The sequence below is a fragment of the Muscardinus avellanarius genome, assembly GCF_963383645.1.
Source record: "Muscardinus avellanarius genome assembly, chromosome: X".
NCBI classification, from domain to species: domain Eukaryota; kingdom Metazoa; phylum Chordata; class Mammalia; order Rodentia; family Gliridae; genus Muscardinus; species Muscardinus avellanarius.
In genome coordinates, this window is record NC_137792.1 from 94,809,568 (window position 1) to 94,828,982 (window position 19,415).

The window sequence follows — 19,415 nt, forward strand, 5'->3', positions numbered from 1 at the left end:
TTGCAGAAGAGTCTCTATTGAGAAAATGCTGGGAAACTAGAGTCTGTGAAGGATATAGCAGCCATGTGGAACAAAGTGCCAGAACTTACTTTGGGATTACTCACATCTGTTACACCTCCTGGCTGAGGTCATGCCTCTTTTTCTAAGGCTTGCCTTGTGTCATCTCACAAAGTTCTCTGAGATTGCTCTATATCCTGAATGCTAGTGGCCAGGTCCTGATGGGAAAGCCCTCAGGCACCGTACTCGGTCCATTAACTCTTTCAACTATTAACTCCTTCATTTCTTACAAAGAGTAGCTCACTCTTTTGCCCTGTTATGGCTCCACAGACTCTTGCCTTACTTATGGCTCATTTATCCACCAGAAAACTCAATGCCTTGGCAAAATCTGGATTCCATGTCTCTGTGCTGTTTGGCACAGGTCATATTCTCCTTTGGGTGGCTCATATGATATATAAACATAACAACCTAAGCTTTTCTGACTTCTAGGTCCTCATCAAATGCTGTGCCTCTTCTCTCCGTCCTCACTGACTTTGTTGAAGCCATCCTCACTAATTAACTACTGCAGTGTCCTATAGGCAGCCTCTTTGCTTCTGTGCTTATCCTGCCCTACACCACACCAGTCGTGCCATAACACGTGGAATAATCATTCTTAAAATACACATTTGATGGTATCGTTTTCAGCCTAAAATCTTTCTGTGACTTGTCTTTAGAAATAAAACCCCAACTTCTTAGTAGGCCATACAAAAGATTCCCAGTGTTTGGCTCTTATCCTTCACCTCCAGCCACACACATCTCCTTGAAATCCCTGCCGGCACTCTGTATGTGAGCTATTATGAGCTATACTTGCGTATTGTAAACACACCATATTCTTTCACGCCTTCATATCTTTGCCCCCACTGGCACAATTCTAATGCCTAGAATACCCTATCTTCTTTGCTTAGCTAGCTCCAATTAATCTTTTTTAGAAAAAAAACAAAGTTATTGAGATAAGTTCACACAATCTATAATTCATTCATTTAAAATGGGCAATTCAGTGGGGTTTAGTTCAGCCACAGAATTGCACAACAATCATCAGGATTTACTGCCAGAATAACTATCACACCAAAACAAAACTCTTACCCATTAGCAGGCACTTCCCATTCCCTTCCAGCTCCTACCCACCTCAACCCTTGGCAACCACTAATCTACATAATGTCTTCTTTCGATTTGCCTATTCCAGATTCATCCTTCAAGATTCCTTGGGGTTTGCACCTTCTTGTTTGCTTCTGAGTTCCCTGATTTCAAAGTCTGTCCTCTGGGCTCCATTAAGACCCTATGTACAGCTGTCTTTCACTCTGCTCTATTATCTGCCTCTCCATAGGAGGTGACTTATCATCTCTGCAACCCCAATATCTAATACTGGAATTGGCTCCCGGGCAGTGCTCCATAAAATTATTGGTCAAATTAATGAATGACAGGGATGGAAACATCTCAATGAGTGGGTGAGAGATGGATAAATATACACACAAAGCCAGACAGTGGGTGCCTACCAGCCCAATTTTTTCAGCTCACTTGAACTTGGATAAACTCAGCAATCACCCTACCAATGTTGCTTCCATCTCTACCATTGATATGCATGTCCCAGAACCTAATGAACCATTACCATAAGTGGCATGGCAGAAGTATAACCTCAGGAAATATTCTTGATACAGCAGTTTAAGCTTTAACTTTTGGGGTTAACAGCAGCATTCTTAAGCCATCTTTCAACTTGATACTTTCAATTTTCTATATATTCTCTCACACTCTTCCTGGCTCCTCACATACTGTTAAAATATTTGCCTTTGTTTTTAGAGACAATTCAGGATATCACACTTTAACAATGTATACCCTAAAATAAAATAAAAAAAACATTCTTTAACATGGGACATCTGAACATGAATCCATTTCTAAAAAACTATTTAGTTACCCTATTTTGATACAATGCATTTCTTTTTTTCGGGATTGGATATTGAAAAGCTCATTGCCAGAGGAATATAGAATTACTCAAAAACAAAGTGTAATATAATCATATGGCCAGGGTGGCACATTCCTGTAATACTAATACTTGGAAAGCAGAGACAGAAGGATTGCAGTTCAAGGCCAGCCTCAGGAACTTAGGGAGTCCCTCTTTAAAAATAAAAAATAGGGTTGAATTGTAGCTTAGTGGTAGAATGCCAGCTGGGTTCAGTTCCCAGTACCACACACAATGAACTAAATCATCTCTTTTTAAGCATTTTATTGACTGGAGACAAAAGGAGATGTGCCCTGATTCTGGCCTGCATTGTCTTTATACCTTTCTCTTTGTCCTCATTATTCTCTTCCAATCTCTTACCTTTTCTTTCTTGTCTCCTTTCTCATACATGATCTCTTTATTTCTCTCCTTTTTTTCTGATACTGAGTATTGAAACCAGTGATGCTCTGCTATTGATCTATATGCCCAGTCCTTTTAATTTTGAAACAGGGTCTCACTAAGTTACTCAGGCCTGGCCTTGAACCTATGATCCTCATGTCTCAGCCTGCCAATTATTGAGAAAACAGACATGTATCACCATATCTAGCCTCCCTCTCTTTCTTTCTCTCTCTCTCTCCCTCTCTCTCTCTCTCTCTACCCCCCCTCCCCCTCCCCCTCTCCCTCTCCCTCTCCTTCTCTCTCTCCCTCTCCCTCTCCCTCTTCCTCTTTTGTGGATCTGGGGATGGAACCCAGGGTCATTCAACCTCTGAACTACACCTCCTGCCCTATTTTTTATTCTTTATTTTGAAACATGGTCTCACTAAGTTGCAGAGGGCCTCACTAATTAGCTGAGTCTGATGGTGAACCGAGATCCTCCTGTCTCAGCCTCCTGAATGCTGGGATTACGAGTGTGCGCCACCACGCCTGGCCCCCTTCTCTTTTTTATTCTCTCCTCTGCTCCATTTTTCTGTTTGGATCCTTCTTTGTTTTCATTACCTGCTTCTCCTACACTTTCTCTTTCAATCCTTCCTTCCTCCTTACTCACTGTGTGTGTATGTGTGTGTGTGTGTGTGTGTGTGTGTGTGTGTGTGTGTGTTTCCTAGGATTAGGTAGTGAAGGGGGAAGAGGAAGAGGTGAGTAGGAAAGAAGAGAGAGATATTGACCATGAGATTATTCTGCACCTATGCCATCACCTGCCACAAAAAGGAATCTGCCCTGGTCCAGAACACCCATATTTCTTTCCTTTAATGCAAGGCACATAACTTTTCTGTGCCTCACTTTTCTTTTTTTTTAAATAAGTTTTTATAAACTTTTATTGGTGTATTGTAGTCTTGCACTATGATGTAGTTCAGAGTGATAGTGCCATAGAAGCACACAGCACTTGATGAGCTTCTCCCCAACTCTGTTCCCACTACCTCCCCTTCTCCATACATGATATTGAGAGTTCTGCCTCAGTTTTATTGTCTCAAAAATTTAAACAAAATAACACTTGTTCGGGCTACCTTTCAGAAATGTTAGGGTAAACCCTAGGAATGGATATGAAAAAGGTTTGAAAAGAAACATACCCCCATGATCTAGAAGCACTGTGGGGGGTGGGGGAGGACAGAGGAAGTAGGATGAGTGCCTTGCACTGTGTAGGGATCTAATTAACTGAGGATCACAGTTCTTACCCTTTTGAGGAATGTTTTTCTTTTTACCTTTGTCCTGCTCATCAAACCACTTAGTTGTTTGTCTGTGTACCTTGTTAGAATGTTCATAGTGTCTTTGGAAGTATAGGATAATTTGCTCCTTTGTATGCTGTTGATTTTTTCACTTTTTTTCTTTTGCCTTGGGCTAGCAAACGGAACCTCCAGCAGCCAGCTCTCCACCCCCAAGTCTAAGCAGTCTCCCATCTCTACACCTACCAGTCCTGGAAGCCTCCGGAAGCACAAGGTATTATGTCTCTTATACCTTACTAAACCCCTTTTTACTCAGAATTTATTGAATGGTTGGGTGGAAGTTTGCTTTCCCATTATATTTCAATAGTATATTGATAACACAGTTTCCCTTTGTCTTGCTCTATTAGATAGAACTCCTGAGAATTCCAGCAGGGACCAACATTCTGGACATTTTTTTTAATCCCTATGGCCCCAGCATTTTAAAATTTCCAGTTAGCCAAGTGTGCATGCTTATAATCTCAGTACTTGGGAGGCTGAGATGGGAGGATTGCAGGTTTGAGGACAGCCTCAGAAAGCAGTGAGATTCTTACAATCAACCTAGTGAAACCCTGTTTCCAAATAAGAAATAAAATTGGGCTGGGGGTATAGTTTGACAGTAGAATGCCTCTGGGTTCAATGCCCAGTACCACAAAAAAGATAAAAAATCCAGGTGTATTCTAGTACTTCTTTCTTTACAAAGGTCCCTAGTGCCCATTCTGAGATAATGGTGTAACCAAATGATGTCTGGGGTAGGGGTATGAGCATGTCTCCCCAGTTCATAAACATAGTAGAAAGAGGTATTGAGAGTTAACTCTTCATTGCTGTGGCCAAAAGACCTGAAGAGAACAACTTACATGATAAAAGACTTATTTTCACTCATGGTTACAGAGGATTCAGTCCATGGCTATTCAGTTCCAAGGTAAAAACATCATGCTAGAAGGGTGTGGCAGAGAAAAGCTGTCCAGCAAGGGGATGTGGAAGGACTGGGGAGAAGATAAGCCCTTCCAGGGCACACTTCCTGAGACTTCCTTTCTCTAACAAGCCCCTTCTCCCAGTAATACATTCAGCTATCGTGGGTTAATCCATCCACTGATGAGGTTAGAGCCTTTATGATCTAATCATTGCCTCAACTCCTACCTCTGAAACTTGCTGCATTGAGGACCATGCTTTCTATTTCTTTCCTTTTTTTTTTTTTGGTGGTGGTACTGGGGTTCCTGGAAGCCCTTCTACCTCCGGGCTACACACCCAGACCTATTTTTATATTTTTATTTAGAAACAGGGTCTCTTAAGCCAGCATGGCTGGCTTCGAACCAGCGCGATCCTCCTGTCTCCGCCTCCCAAGTGCGGGAATTACAAACGTGCGCCACCACAACCGGCGAGGACCATGCTTTCAATGCACAAGCTTTTTATTGCAGATCCAAACCACAACAGAGGTCCACTTATGTCACCCAGTACCAATAAAGGGAAGTAAAGATAACAGTCAAAACAAAAGTTATACTGAGTTACTCCCTTTTGATTTACTGGACATCAGTGAACACATCGACTCTTGTTTCACCATGAGTCTTCATTACCAGGCAGATTTTGGTACAGTGCATTAAGAAAGGATGTGAGTCCCAATGGAGGGGAAACCTCAGCAAAGCTAGAATGGAAGGGTAGGAGAGGAAGAAGGTTGCAGTTGATTAATGGAGGAGCTACATCTGAATATATGTAAAAGTATGAATGTAGCATAGTCAACCTGGACACTCATTCTTGGGAGAAGGGGGAAGGGGAATGGGGTGGGGGAGAGGGCACCAAGCACAGTCTAAATGTATATCATTTTCAATATGATCCACATAAAAATTATAAAACCTAAAAATGGATGTGAACATAATGCAATAACCTTAGGCACCACTTATACTCCTTAAGTTGTCCAAAATAAAACTATGACTAAAATAATAAGTGTCAGGACTGTGAGTATAACTCAGTGGCTTAGCACTTACCTAGCATGCACAAGGCTCTGGGTTCCACTTCCAACTCCACAAATTAATACTAACAAAAGTGTATAATACCATACCTCACTTTCTAAGAAGCTTTCCACCGTGAAATCTCCCTGTATAAAGAATGTGGGGTGGTCACTCCCTTAAGCCCCTTATACCTGAAGCAGTGTGAATGTTGTTTCTTCTCTGATTACTACACTGTGGAAAGAGGTTCCTATAGGATTTTCTTGACTTCTTCTGTCTCATGAGATTTGGTGTGAGATGAAAAAAGACTAACTCCAACACAGAACCATAGATGGCCAGAGGTTAAAAAAAAAAACAAAAAACTCTTAGCTGGAGATAAATTAATTTCATTTGATTCTTTCACTAATCTTATGATGTTATCTTTTTACAGATGAGAACATTAAGACTCAAGTGACTAAATTTACTAGTAGGGCAACATAGTTAGCTTTAGGACCAGTATCCAAGTCACCAGTGGTGGTGTGCTGAAGTCAATTCATACTAGCTCTAGAAAATTGATTGTAACCATCCCTTCCTAACAATGTTCAGTAACATTCTGTTGCTAACTCAAACTGGGCCATGGTGTGAATATTTACACAATGGAAGTCATAAATATTATAAATTGAGGTTGTTATATATTTTCCCTGTAGAAAATCAGTGTGAAGCATTTAAGAACATACCACTGCCTAACATCAATTTTCGTTTCCTTTTCTTTACATCAGGCTTTTAATTTCTTGACTATTCTGCCCATTGCCTGTCATATCATGCCTACTACTCATTCTGTTCTTTTAATGACCCCTTTTAACTTCTGGTATTGATCCTGACATGAACCTTCTGATTGTCCTGCTGAGCTACTTGGTTTCAGGATTTGCTGACCTGTCTCTGTAGACTGTCATTCAGCAATTGTGAGATGAATAAAAATTGCCTTTTACAGTCACTTTCATTTATTCTTTGCTGAGCAGCAAAGCTTATTAATATGCACATTCCGAGATGGAAATAGCCTACCTCTGCTGTTCTGCTGCCCATAAAGAACATTCTACACTGTACCACTTCTTATTATATCTTTGCCCTCTGCCTATATGCACTTACCTTACTTCTGGTAAATGCAATGTGTCCCAGGCCCTTCTATCAGTACTTTCTCCAAAGTGCTGGTGGGGGAAGCTTGCACTTTGGTTCTGCACACTGCAGTCATTCAGCTTTTCAACTGACATGTCTGGTTCATTCAGTCTGCGGACCCATCATCCTTAAGCCCATTGAGGGTGAGTGTTGGCTTTGTTAAACTGTTGCTCCTGGCTGGGCTTGCAGGCACTTGTGGCTTGTTTGTTTTTCACTGGATTCTAAAAACCTATTGTAAACATGGAAGGATTAGAACAAGGTCATAGGTGGCAGCATTGTCAGAGACTCACTGTTTTCTTCACTGTGGAATTTTCAGCACATCATTCTAAAGTTACTCATTCTTGAGGCAGTTAAGAAAACACATGTTAAGTAATGAATTATATAATTTTTCAGAACATTTAAATAAAATAAACATTTGGATGTTTACATAATGTACTGCTTTTTAAAAATTTTAAAAAGATTTCAAATGCAGAAAACTTGTAGGAATAATAAAGATTTCTGTATTCTCTTTATATAGGTTCAATAATTTATATTTTGCCCCATCTACTTTATTTTTGTGTTCTCTGTTTCTGTCTCTCTCCACACATACACACACACGCCATTTTAGTTTTGGAGGGAACCATATGAGATGAAATTTGCAAACATCATGCCCTTTTATCTGAAATATTTCAGTATATATTTCCTAAGAATAAGGATATTTTCTTTTATAACCATGGTACAATTATCAAAATCAGAAAATTTAACACTGACACAACATACTCCATATTCAAACTGTACCAAGTGCCTCAATATTTCTTTTCTGTTATATTATATAAGCAAGTATCACACATTGCATTCGGTTAAAATGTTCTTTTAGTTCCTTTAATCTGGAAAATATCTAACACTTTATTTTTCAGTATAGTATTACATAGCAATGAAGAGTAAATGCTACTAATTTGGTAAAATTTCCCTCAATTTTGACTTGTCTGATGTTTCCTTGTGATTAGATTCAGATTATGCATTTGGGGCCAAAATAACATAGGAATGATGTTGTATCCCTCCCAGTGCATCCAATCAGGAAGAAGTAGCCTCATGATTACACAGCCAGTAATGAAGATTGAACTGATTTTTCTTATTAAGCTAGAATGGGATTTGTGACCTTGGCTCAATCCTCCTGGGTCTCAGGGCCCAGTTTCTCTCCCATTCCTTCACATGGTTACCTGAATCTTAGTGCCATCAATAGCCTTGGGCAGTGGCCCTGAGCAGATCTCATCTGAAACTCCCGTCCAAATGAACCTGAAAGGTGTGAGTCATGGTAGAGACAGGAAGCAGGTGGCTGAGGCTATGACTTTCCTCCTGCGCAATTGGAAACTAAGTTGAGGCCCCAGCATCCCTTTGGTAACTTTTGATGGCTGTGGTGTGGCCCTAAGCTATAATCAGACTTTTGGCTTCTCCTCTTAAGCAGCTCATGGAGAATCCTTTTAATGCAGCTGCAATGGGGTTAGCCAAAGTCCGCATACTCAAGTGCTACAATATGGACATGAAGTAAATCTTCGGGTAGTTAATGAGAACAACATTTTGTATTTCTATACTGCATTAACTTTTTGTATGGCCATTTTCTCACTCTTGTGATATCCTTGTGGAAGGTATAGGAAATATAGAGTTCCCATTTTACAGATGAGGAAAAAGAGGTGCAGAGATTTAAAGACAGCTCCAGTGGAGGGAAATACACAAGGAGCTGTATCCATGTATAATTTTATCACATCAAACCTCACTATGATATGCAATTCCAATACCCAAATAAAAAAATACAGCTTCAGTATGGCCCAACAAATTTCATTCAGAACCCACTTCAGAGATAATACTATATTAAAAGTACTCAAAAATCTACAAATACAGGGAAACTCTTTTGTTTAATCACATTTTTTCTAGATTAGTGATTTCATGCATAACTTTAAATTTGAAGACATTTTACCTACAAAATTTCTGGGGATTGAAGGAAAATATATTCAACATAGTATCTGAAAATATAATTAGCATTATTCAAATATACTTTCCTATATGTTTCCAGAGTTCTTTTGTCCTCCTTGAAGTGGTTGGAGAGATAAATAGTTTGATGTATAAAGCAGAATCCTGACCCTTAAATCACAGGGGCAACTAACTCAAATATACATGGCTTTGGGTGGTGTAATCAAGAGCTGACAAAAGGATTGCAAGAGCACAAAGCAGGGTGGGAAAGACATCTGACTGGGAGAGGGTGGAAGATAGGGAAAGCTTTTCATAGAAGTGACATTTAAGTGGGGTCTTGAAGACTGGGTAAGCTTTTGATGACTGGTAAAGAGAACACACATTCCAGCTTAAAAAAAAAAAAACAGCAAGAACAAAGACACACCACCATAAAAGTGCAGGGCACATTTGAGAAATAGCAAATCCAGACTAGATGCCAGCTTTCTCAAAACTCTTCCCTAACTTCCTTTAGACTATAAGCTTCTTGGACCAGAGACTAGCTTTTTGTTTTTTTCTAATGCAATAGTATCGCCAGCACAGCTGTATTTGTTACAAACATTTTGTTCTTCAGGGCTCCAAGGGACCAAGCAAATGAATTTCAGGTGCAAATTATTTGTATTGTTAAGCAATATGTGTGTTTCTGTATTTCTCCATATCAATCAACAAAAAACAAAATGTTGAGATAATTCTTTTTCCTGAGCATTTTTCTACCACTACCAGAAAATAAATTTTGAATATGAAATAAATTGATGGAAATGCAGAAGTTCAAAAGTTCAGAGTTATGTATAGTCCTATGTATTCTCTCCATTGCCAGCATCTCTACCCAGCATGGTAGCTGCAAATAGAGTCTCCTTATGATTTTACCCCTAAGCCTATACTCATTTTCTCTGGAACAATATTTCTATATAATTATTTCTACTAACCAATTCCACTAAAGTGTCTGTTACTTGAATACTTAAGAGCAGAGGCCTAATGGTAAAGCCCGTGGGTTCAGTATGTTAAGACTTAGAATAGCCTTCATGTTATTAAAAGCCCTTTTATACTGCCTGGAAAATATTCAGGGAGTTCACTAACTTGGCAGTGTCTGCTTCATTTCTTGTGCTTTAGTGCAACAACAGAAAAAAAATGCAACTACTAAAATTATGTTTTATCAAATTTTAGAATTGAAAAGAACATTAAAGATCTTATAGTCCATATTGCCTTCAAATTTCAGATGCAGAAAGCAAAGGCTCTGAAAAGAAAAATTAAAAGGTGGGGGTAGAGCCAGGCATGGTGGCTCACGCTTATAATTCCAACATCATTTGGGAGGCTGAGACAGGAGGATCGTGGTTCGTGGACAGCCTCGGCTACTACTTAGCGAGGCCCTTTGCAACTCAGTGAGACCCTGTTTCAAAATAAAGAACAAGCCCCGGGCGTGGTGGCCCATGCTTGTAATCCCTGCGTTTGGGAGGCAGAGACAGGAGGATCACACAGGTTTGAAGCCAGCCGCACTGGCTTAAGAGACCCTGTTTCCCCAAAAAAATACCACAAAAAAGGTGAGGGTAGACCTGCTGTCTGTTTCTTGACTCTTAAAACTGTGTTTTTACTTCTACAGTGTAGCTTCATTAAATGCAAGCTTAAATTAATCAATAGTCACAGGAGAGTGGTAGGAGAAAACTATTACAAAACTACCTCATATTTATACACATTATTATATCCTGAGTATTACTATATTCATTATCCATCTATACATGCATATTCCTGCATATGGTTGCACTCTTAGAAATCACATGAGCAGCATTTCTTGTTAATGTAAGGGATATCTCAAAGCACATTTAAAAATAAGATCTTATTGCCTGGTGTGGTGGCGCACGCTTGTAATCCCTGCGCTTGGGAGGCAGAGACAGGAGGATCGCGCAGGTTCGAAGCCAGCTGCACACTGGCTTAGGAGACCCTGTTTCCAAATAAAAATGTAAAAATAGGTCTGGGAGTGTAGCTCAGAGGAAGAAGGGCTTCCAGGAACCCCAGTACCACCAAAAAAAATAAGATCTTATTGAAATATAATCCACTACAATACAATCCACTCTTAAACTATACATATCAGTGAGTTTTAGTATAATTGCGAAGTTGTGTAACATTTACCATTTTCTAATTTTAGAAACTATACATGTTTCTTGAAAGAAACCCCATGCCCATTAGCTGTTATAGCTCCTTCCCTTTCACCCAAACTCCAGAAACCACTAATCTACAGTATTTTACTATGGGTTTGTATATTCAGAACTTTTCCTATAAATTTCCCTCTGAGGACTGCTTCAACTGCATCCTGTAAAATTTGGTATGCTGTGATTACATTGTCCTTTATCTCCAAGTATTTTCTAACTTTCCTTGCAATTTCATCTTTTACTCACTGGTTAGTCAGTAGTATGTTACTTTTAACATCTATTTGTGAATTTTCCAAATCCCTTTCTACTGTTTTCTAATTTCCCGATATTCAAAGAAAATACTTTTTATAATTATGACCCTTTTAAATTCATCACGACTCATTTTATGGCTTCACATGTTATCTATCTTGAAAAGTGTCCCACGAACACTTTAGAAGAATGTGTTTCCTGTAGATGTGTGTTTGTTCATAAAAATTTTCAGGTCCTTTATTAACTTCTTAGTCCTCTACCTAGTTTTCGTCTATTTTTAGAGGTAAGGTATTGAAATCTTTGACTAGACTAATATAGTTGAATTGTCTGTTTTCTCCTTTTGATTCCATCAGTTTTTGCTTCATGCATTTGGGGGCTCCGTTGTAAAAGTGCACATATATTGACAACTATGTTTTCTGAAGTCATTGACCCTCTTATAATTATAAAATATGCTCTGCCTCCAGTAAAAATTTTTTCTTTAATTTTTTCCAATATTAGTATAGCTATCTTAGTTACTTATTGTATGGATGATCTTTTCCCATCAGTTTACTTTCAATATCGTGTGTCATTCTATCTAAATTATTTTTATTATAGAATACATAAAGTTGAATCCTCTGATTTAAAAGTCCATTCTGCTGATCACTTTTAATTTGAGTGCTAATAATGCTTAGTGCAATTGCTGATAAAGGAGTTACATCTGCCATTTTGCTATTTTCTGTATGCCTTATGTGTTTTTTCTTTATCACTTAATTCTTACGTTTTGTGTTAAATATATATTGTCAACTGTACTACTTCAATTACCTCAATGATTTATTACTAATTTTATTTTCAGTTATTTTCTTAGTGGTTGCCCTGAAGATTATAATTAATATCATAATACAATCTACTTTATTTTTTTTGGTGGTACTGGGGTTCCTGGAAGCCCTTCTACCTCTGCGCTACACTTCCAGACCTATTTTCACATTTTTATTTGGAAACAGGGTCTCCTAAGCCAGCACGCGCGGCTGGCTACGAACCTGCGCGATCCTCCTGTCTCTGCCTCCCAAGCGCGGGGATTACAAGCGTGCGCCACCACGCCCGGCTACAATCTACTTTAGATTAGTGCAAACTTGATTTAAATTGCATATAAAATCTTCGTTACAGCGTAGCTCTATTTCTTTCCTATTCTTTTGTGCTCTTATAGACATGCAAATTACATTTTATACACAATAAGTCCATCAACACATTTTTATAATTACTAGTTCATGAAGTTGTCTTTTGAAATAAGCCAGACACCAAAAAAATTACATGATCTCATTTATATGTGGAATCTTTAAAAAAAAAGAAAGAAAAGAGAAAAGAAAGGTCAAACATAGAGAGTTGGAGACTAAAACAGTGGTTACCAAAGGAATTAGGAGGTGGAAGAAATGGAGAGATGTAGGTCAAAGGATACAAAGTAGCAGGTACATTATAGGGTGCACAAATTTAAAGATCCAATATATAACACAAGGTCTATAGTTAATAAAATTGTATTGTATTAAAGAGTAAATAGATTTTAGGTATTCTTACCAAACAAAAAAACGACATGACATCATAGATAGTAATTTGTTTTACTATAGTAAGTTTTCTTATCTATACATATCCTATAACATTATCTCATAAACCTCAAATATGCACAATAAAAATTATTTTATAAGAAAAGAAAAAAGTATTACAAACATAAATTTATACTGTCTCAAGAATTTACTTATGAATTTACATTTTCTTATGTCCTTCCTTTTTTCTAAGGGTTGGAATTACTTTCTGCTTTCCTTTCATTTCTCTGCAATGGGATTCTCTTCAGAACTTCTTGTAGAACAGTTCTGATAGCAATATAATTTGTCTTTGTTTATTCTGGGAATGTCTTTGTTTTTTCTTCATTTATGATAATGATCATTTTGAATAAAAAGGCTAATTTTGCTGTCTAATTTTCCTTAAATACATACTTGCAGTAAGTCTGCCAGTTGTTGCAGAGGGCAGGATTTCAGTGCCCTGCCAGGCAATTTAAAACTCTTAGTTTTAGCTTGCTGTTTGTGCAGGACCTGAAGGTCAGCCAAAAGTGAGAACTTGGGACCTCCTTAGGTCTTGTCAGACCCAGTCTTCAACATATGTCTAGCTTAGTCTTCTAGATTCCCAGGAATAGATGGCAAAGCTTTCCAAAGCCCCCTCTGGCCAGCTAATTCTACAACTTTTTCTTGTAAAGTTTTTGGCAGCTTTGTTTGCCCCAAGTTTTGATCCCACCACAAGAAGTTGTGATTTTTTTAAGCAACTGCAATTGATTATTGCCCCTTGAAATACAACAGATAAAGAAGATAAATTGGGGCAAATAAAGAAGAATCCTGCAAACTGGGTGTGGTGGCAAATGCCTGTCATCCCAGTACTTGAGAGTTTGAGACAGGAGGATAAATTGTTCAAGGTCGTCCTTGGAAATTTAGGGAGACCCTGTTTCAAAATAAAAATAAATGGGGCATGGTGGCAAGTGCCTGTATTCCCAATACTTGGAAGTTTCAGGCAAGGTGATTGCAGGTACAAGGACAGCCTCAGCAAATTATTGAGAATCTCAGCAACCTAATAATACTGTTTCAAAAAAATTAAAAAGGACTGGGAGTGTAGTTTGGAGGTAGAATGCCCCCAGGTTCAATCTCTATTGCCAATGGGGGTGTAGTTTGGAATTAGGGAGCCTTAAGTTTAATTCCAGTACCACATAGAAGAAAAGGAGGAGGAAGAGAAAGAGTAGAAGAGGGGGTGAGAAAGGGCAGGGGGAGCAAGGAGAAGAATAACCTTTTAAGTAGGAGTTTCCAGGGACCTACCATCAGGTCAAAGAGTGTCAGTTCTCTGGGAATGCTGTTGTTTTTCACAGATATTGGAGGCTGTTAATTTTCTAGGCTTCCATGGAGCTAGAGAGAGGGAGAATAAAAATAGGGCAAGACGAAGCAACAAAAATCTTAGTAGACTTGACTATTCAGACTCGGGCATTTTGCTTGAATAAACACTTCCTATATTGTTACAAACATTTGGTTCTTTTCCAGGGTTCAGCAAAAGTTACCAATGTTCTCACATTTGTGGGGGAATACATTTTCAGAAACTTGACTATTAAATCCCATCAGAGATGCAACTCCAAACTTGACTATTAAATCCCATCAGAGATGCAACTCCATTGCATGTCATTTTTCCTCAATTCCCTCTAACAAGTATTTGTTGCACTTTTATTATTTCTTCAACATTGTGTCTCCCACATGCTTATTAATTTAACTTTGGTAGTTTAGGACAATCACCAAATTCTACTTGTATCCTGGGTATTTTTGTTATAACCCCCTGATACATATTTTTATATCTTTAAAGTTTGTTAAAGAAACAAAACTCAAACGAACAAGAATATATGACAGAGAGTATACATGACTATCCAAGAAAGCCTAAAATATTTGCTATCTAACTTTTAGAGGAAAAGTTTGCCAAGATCTGATTTACAATGAAATGATGGTAGATTTGTGAGAAGTGGATGTGCTATGGTTACCTTTGCTGTATGAAGAGTTATTTTTGTGATGCTGGGAATTGAACTCAGGGGCTTTCGAACTCTGATGTACCCCTCAATCCTTATTTTACTTTTTAGACAGGATCTCGCTAAGTTTTCTTGCACTGGCCTTGAACCTGCAATACTCCTGTTTCTGCCTCTCAAGTGTTTGGATTACAAACATTTGTCATCATGCCTGGCTTGTTGTGCTTTTTAATCATTCAATATTCCTCCAAGAGTCTCGAATTATAGTCTCAGTGCTGTACGAGACCTTAAAAATTACCTACTTCAAAGTCAATAGTACTTATTAGCCTCAGGTTTATGTATGTATTTAATTATTTCCATTCCAAAATGCATAAAAGTTTTCTGCTTAATATTTCTCAGCAAAAGGCATTTTTTGTGTGTATATGGTTCTGAGGATGAAACCCAGGCCCTTGTGCATGCTACTCAAATGCTATACTACTGACCTACATTCTCAGCCCTCTTTATGTTTTTTTTATTGTGTCTAGGATCTCACTAAATTGCCCAGGTTGGCCTCCTGAGTAGCTGGGATTACATGTGTGTGCCATTGCACTCAGCTAACAAAAATATTCCTGATTTTGGATAAACAAGTCTTCCTTCCCACTCTTCCCTCTTAATTAGCTCCACTTTTTCCTGTACCTTGTGGAGAAGCTATGTTCTCTTATTTTCTTGGACAATTCTCTACTGAATTTCTTTTCCCCTATCATATCAAAGGGAGAGTCTCTTTAATATCCATATAGTTGGTTCTAAATTTTTAAGTCTGTTTGGTATCTTGCCAGCAATAGAAATAAAATAGTGATCTTCTAACTGTGCTACATTTAGGGATGAGAAGAAGTGGAACTGGGTGAGAATCTGCCTCCCTCACCTCTGATTCAATCAGAAAGACTATACTTTTCTCATGAATTGGGTCTCTAACATTTCATTTATGTAGAGAGTTTTAAAAGAAACACAAGAGTGAAAGAACAAATGAGAGAATCAAAGACTGAGACTTTAAAATCACTGATTTTAGCCGGGCGTGGTGGTGCACGCTTGTAATGCCAGCATTTGGGAGGCTGAGACCAGAGGATCACAGTTCGCAAACAGCCTCAGCTACTTAGTGGGGCCCTCTGCAACTCAGTGAGACCCTGTTTCAAAATGAAGAACAAAAAATAGGGCAGGGGGTGTAGCTTGGAGGTCAAATGCCCCTGGGTTCCATCCCCAAACCCGCAAAAAAAAAAAAAAATCACCGACTTAGACCATGAATCAAATCTAAGAGGATTCAGAAGGATCTTCAAATAAATCTCTAGGAGCAATGGGGGAAATGCAGTGCCACCTTTTCTCTAAACCTCCACGAGACACAGACAAGTCTATTTAATACTGGAGCCAAGCAAATGGAAACATCAGGGAATAGGTTGGAAATAGATAGATATGTACATTTTCTCAGTTATCATTTGTTGAGGGTTTGGCAGTGCTTTGAGAGCCTTATATGAAACCAGATATATCTTCACAGCTGATTCTGACAAAGGTACAAATGGAAGTCAAAGAAAGAAAGATAACTTTTTCATTAAATGGTGCTGGAACAATTAGATATCCTAGGCAAAAACCAAACAAATAAATGGAAAACTCTGAACGAAACCTTACATATTATGCAAAAATTGACTCAAACATATCAAAGTCAACCACTAAGCCAAGCATGGGAAGGAGGGATGGGGAGGGAATGGGGTGGTAATTGGGTAGGGGCTAAATGGGTAATGTGTACATGTATGTACACACAAGTTTTTTACCTGAATATGGTGAATGAATATAATGCACCAATAAAAAAGTAGAAAAAATAAAAGATAAAAAATAAGTTGTAAATGTAAAACATTTATAAAATAAACATAGGATAAAATCTGTATAATTTAAGATAGGCAAGGATTTATAAGATTGGACAACAAAAGTACAATCTGCAAAATGAAAAAACCTTGTAAATTGGATAAATTAAATCTCACCAAAATTAGGAAATTTTTCTCTGTCAAATACCATGTATGAAAATACAAGGTATTGACTCAGAGAAAATATATATAATCCAGATATCTAACAAAAGACTTATTTAGTGAATATAAAATAACTCTTAACCCAAGAATAAGAAAAAATACACTTAGGAAATGAATGATACACAGAAACATTGCACTAAAGAAGAAATACAAATGTTATTTAAATACATAAAAAGTTGTTTTAATATCGTTAATCATTAGAAAAATGCAAGTTAAACACATATGAGATATTACTATAACTCCACAAGAATAGTTAAAATAAAAATCTGTGAAAATGCCAAATACTTGAAGATGTGGAGACATGAAACCAGTAATGCTTTACTGGTAAGAATATAAATAGCATAGCCATTTTAGAAAGCAATATGACAATACTTTAAAAAGTAAACATGCACACACAAGGCCCTGGACTCAATCCCAAGCAGTAAGAAGGAGAGGAAGGTGGTAGGGGAGGAGGAGGAGGAAGAAGAGGAGGATGAGGAGGAAGAGGAAGAGGAGAAGGAGGAAGAGGAGGAGGAGGAGGAGGAGGAGGAGGAGAAGTAGCATCTAAACCAAACGTGCAATTACCATATGACCCAGCAATTATATTCTTGGACATTTATTCCTGAAAACTGAAATTTTATGTTTACACAAAAAGCATACATCAATATTTATTGCAGTTTTATTTGAAATAGCCCCAAACTGCCAAACTGGAATAATCTCACATGCCCTTTATTGATTTCATGGTTTTAAAAAGCTGAGATAAATCCATACCCTGAAATACTACTCAGAATACAAGAAGCAAACTATATATGCAAAAACTTTGATGAATATCTAGAGAATTATGCTTTCTGAAAAAGAACAATCTTAGAAGGTTACATACAGTATGATTCCATTTATACAACTTTATTTTGGGTATGTGTATAGTAATAGGGATTGAATTCAGGGATGTTCTACCCCTGAGCTGCAACCCTAACACTATTTTATTTTTGAAAATGTCTCACTGAGTTACGAAGAGTCTTGCTATGTTGCCAAGGCTAGTCTCGAAACTGTGATCTTCTTGTTTTATCCTCCCAAGTACTGGGATTTCAGGCATGTGCCACCACACCAAGTTTATACAACGGTCTTGAACACCAAAATTATGAAAATGGGAACATATTGCCAGGGCTTAGGGAAGGGGTTGGAAGAATGTAGCTCTAAAAGAGTAGCACTAGACAGCCTGTGATGAAGGTACAGTTCTGTATCATGACTTTGGTGAGGATCATACAAAAATGTGCATGTGATACATACACATAATTACACACACACAGTGAAAGGGTACATTAGTACATGGCTATCTCCTTGTACATTTTTACAACTTCTTGTCAATATATAATTATTTGAATTTTAAAATTAGGAAAAAGGCAAATTAAAAAAAAAAAACGAAAGCAGTCATTCCAAAGCTCAAGATGTCAAAAAGTAGAAAGTTAACTTTATCTCTTCTCTTCTTATAGGACCTGTACCTGCCTCTGTCTTTGGATGATTCAGACTCACTTGGTGATTCCATGTGAAGGAGGCGAGAGTATTCAAAATCGAGAGTACAAAAGTCCAAGCATACCACTGTAGTAGGTTACTTTTACTCAAGTGTTCAACAGGGCTATTGGTGCTTTCAAATTTTCGTTGTTGTCATTATTTTTTAAAACACACCATAGTATGTTGGGTTTACTTTCCTGTGATTTCTCCTCTGGGCCACTGATCCACTGTTACCAATTATGAGAGATAGATTGATAACCATCCTTTGGGATAACTTTCCAGGGATGCAAAATGTGCTAGTCCATGTCCTTTCTACTGAATGCTTAGAAGCCTTAGTTATTTTTCCTGTCTGACTTTGCTTGTAAACTACAGCCTACCTTCTGTGGAGGGCTGTTTATATATATATAGCACTTAAAATGTTTGTGTGTAAGGAAAGAAACACTCATTGGCAGATTCAAGAGTGACAAACAAAGGTGCCACTTCTCTCCAGACCTTAAGAATGTTGGAGGATCCCAGGAGGATGGAGAGGCAGTTCCCCAGCCTCACTTTTCATTCCTGATTGAGCCACCAGTTTGTTGTGTAGCACCAATTCTGGCTATCAAAGGGGAGAAGCACCAGCAATTTATAACTGTGACACAAGATGCTTAAGATCATGGGACAGGGCTAGCTAAAAGAGACGGGGCAGAATTGGGAAATCTTACAGATATTTCAGTAGAATTTATAAAGCACGATGAATTCCTGGTGAATCTCTCCACTGAAGCAATTTGGAATCAATAAGCAATTGATGAGCGTTTGTGGCAAATGATGTCATATACCTGATTCCTCTAAGAGTTATTACATGAACTGTATGGTATCCATCTATCTCTGTTCTATTGAATGCCTTGTAAACAGCCAAAACTGAAAACACTGTGAAAATTTGTTTTCAGGTCTGACACCTTTTGGTCGCTTTTTATAGCAAGAAACCAATATCCTTTTTATAAAAACTCATGTCTGTATTTCAGGAGCAAACTCTTCAGGCTCCTTTTTTATAAACTGGTGATTTTTCTTTTGTCTAAAAAACATACACAGAAAATCTACCAAAAAAATGCAGAAGAATAATGTAGTTTAGAAATCATGCTGTCACTGCCAAACAGTAACCTCCAGGAGAAAATGAATAGCAGAGGCCAATTCAATAGAATCAGTCTTTTGATAGCTTTTTACAGTTATGCTTACATGAATAATTTCAATG

The 19,415-nt window shown here is 38.0% G+C and overlaps 1 protein-coding gene across 2 annotated transcripts in view; it reads left to right on the forward strand.

The window, feature by feature from the left end:
* The window catches only part of DCX (doublecortin), a gene marked incomplete at both ends in the record, with an annotated part of 110,348 nt that extends 92,123 nt beyond the window's left edge, over nucleotides 1-18,225 (forward strand). For both annotated transcript variants that reach the window (XM_080718405.1, XM_080718404.1), the window contains 2 exons: nucleotides 3,807-3,901; nucleotides 18,169-18,225. In XM_080718405.1, coding sequence (XP_080574531.1) covers nucleotides 3,807-3,901; nucleotides 18,169-18,225 — 152 coding nt within the window. The remainder of the gene's footprint in view (nucleotides 1-3,806; nucleotides 3,902-18,168) is intronic.
* Between the last annotated feature and the right edge of the window lie 1,190 nt (nucleotides 18,226-19,415).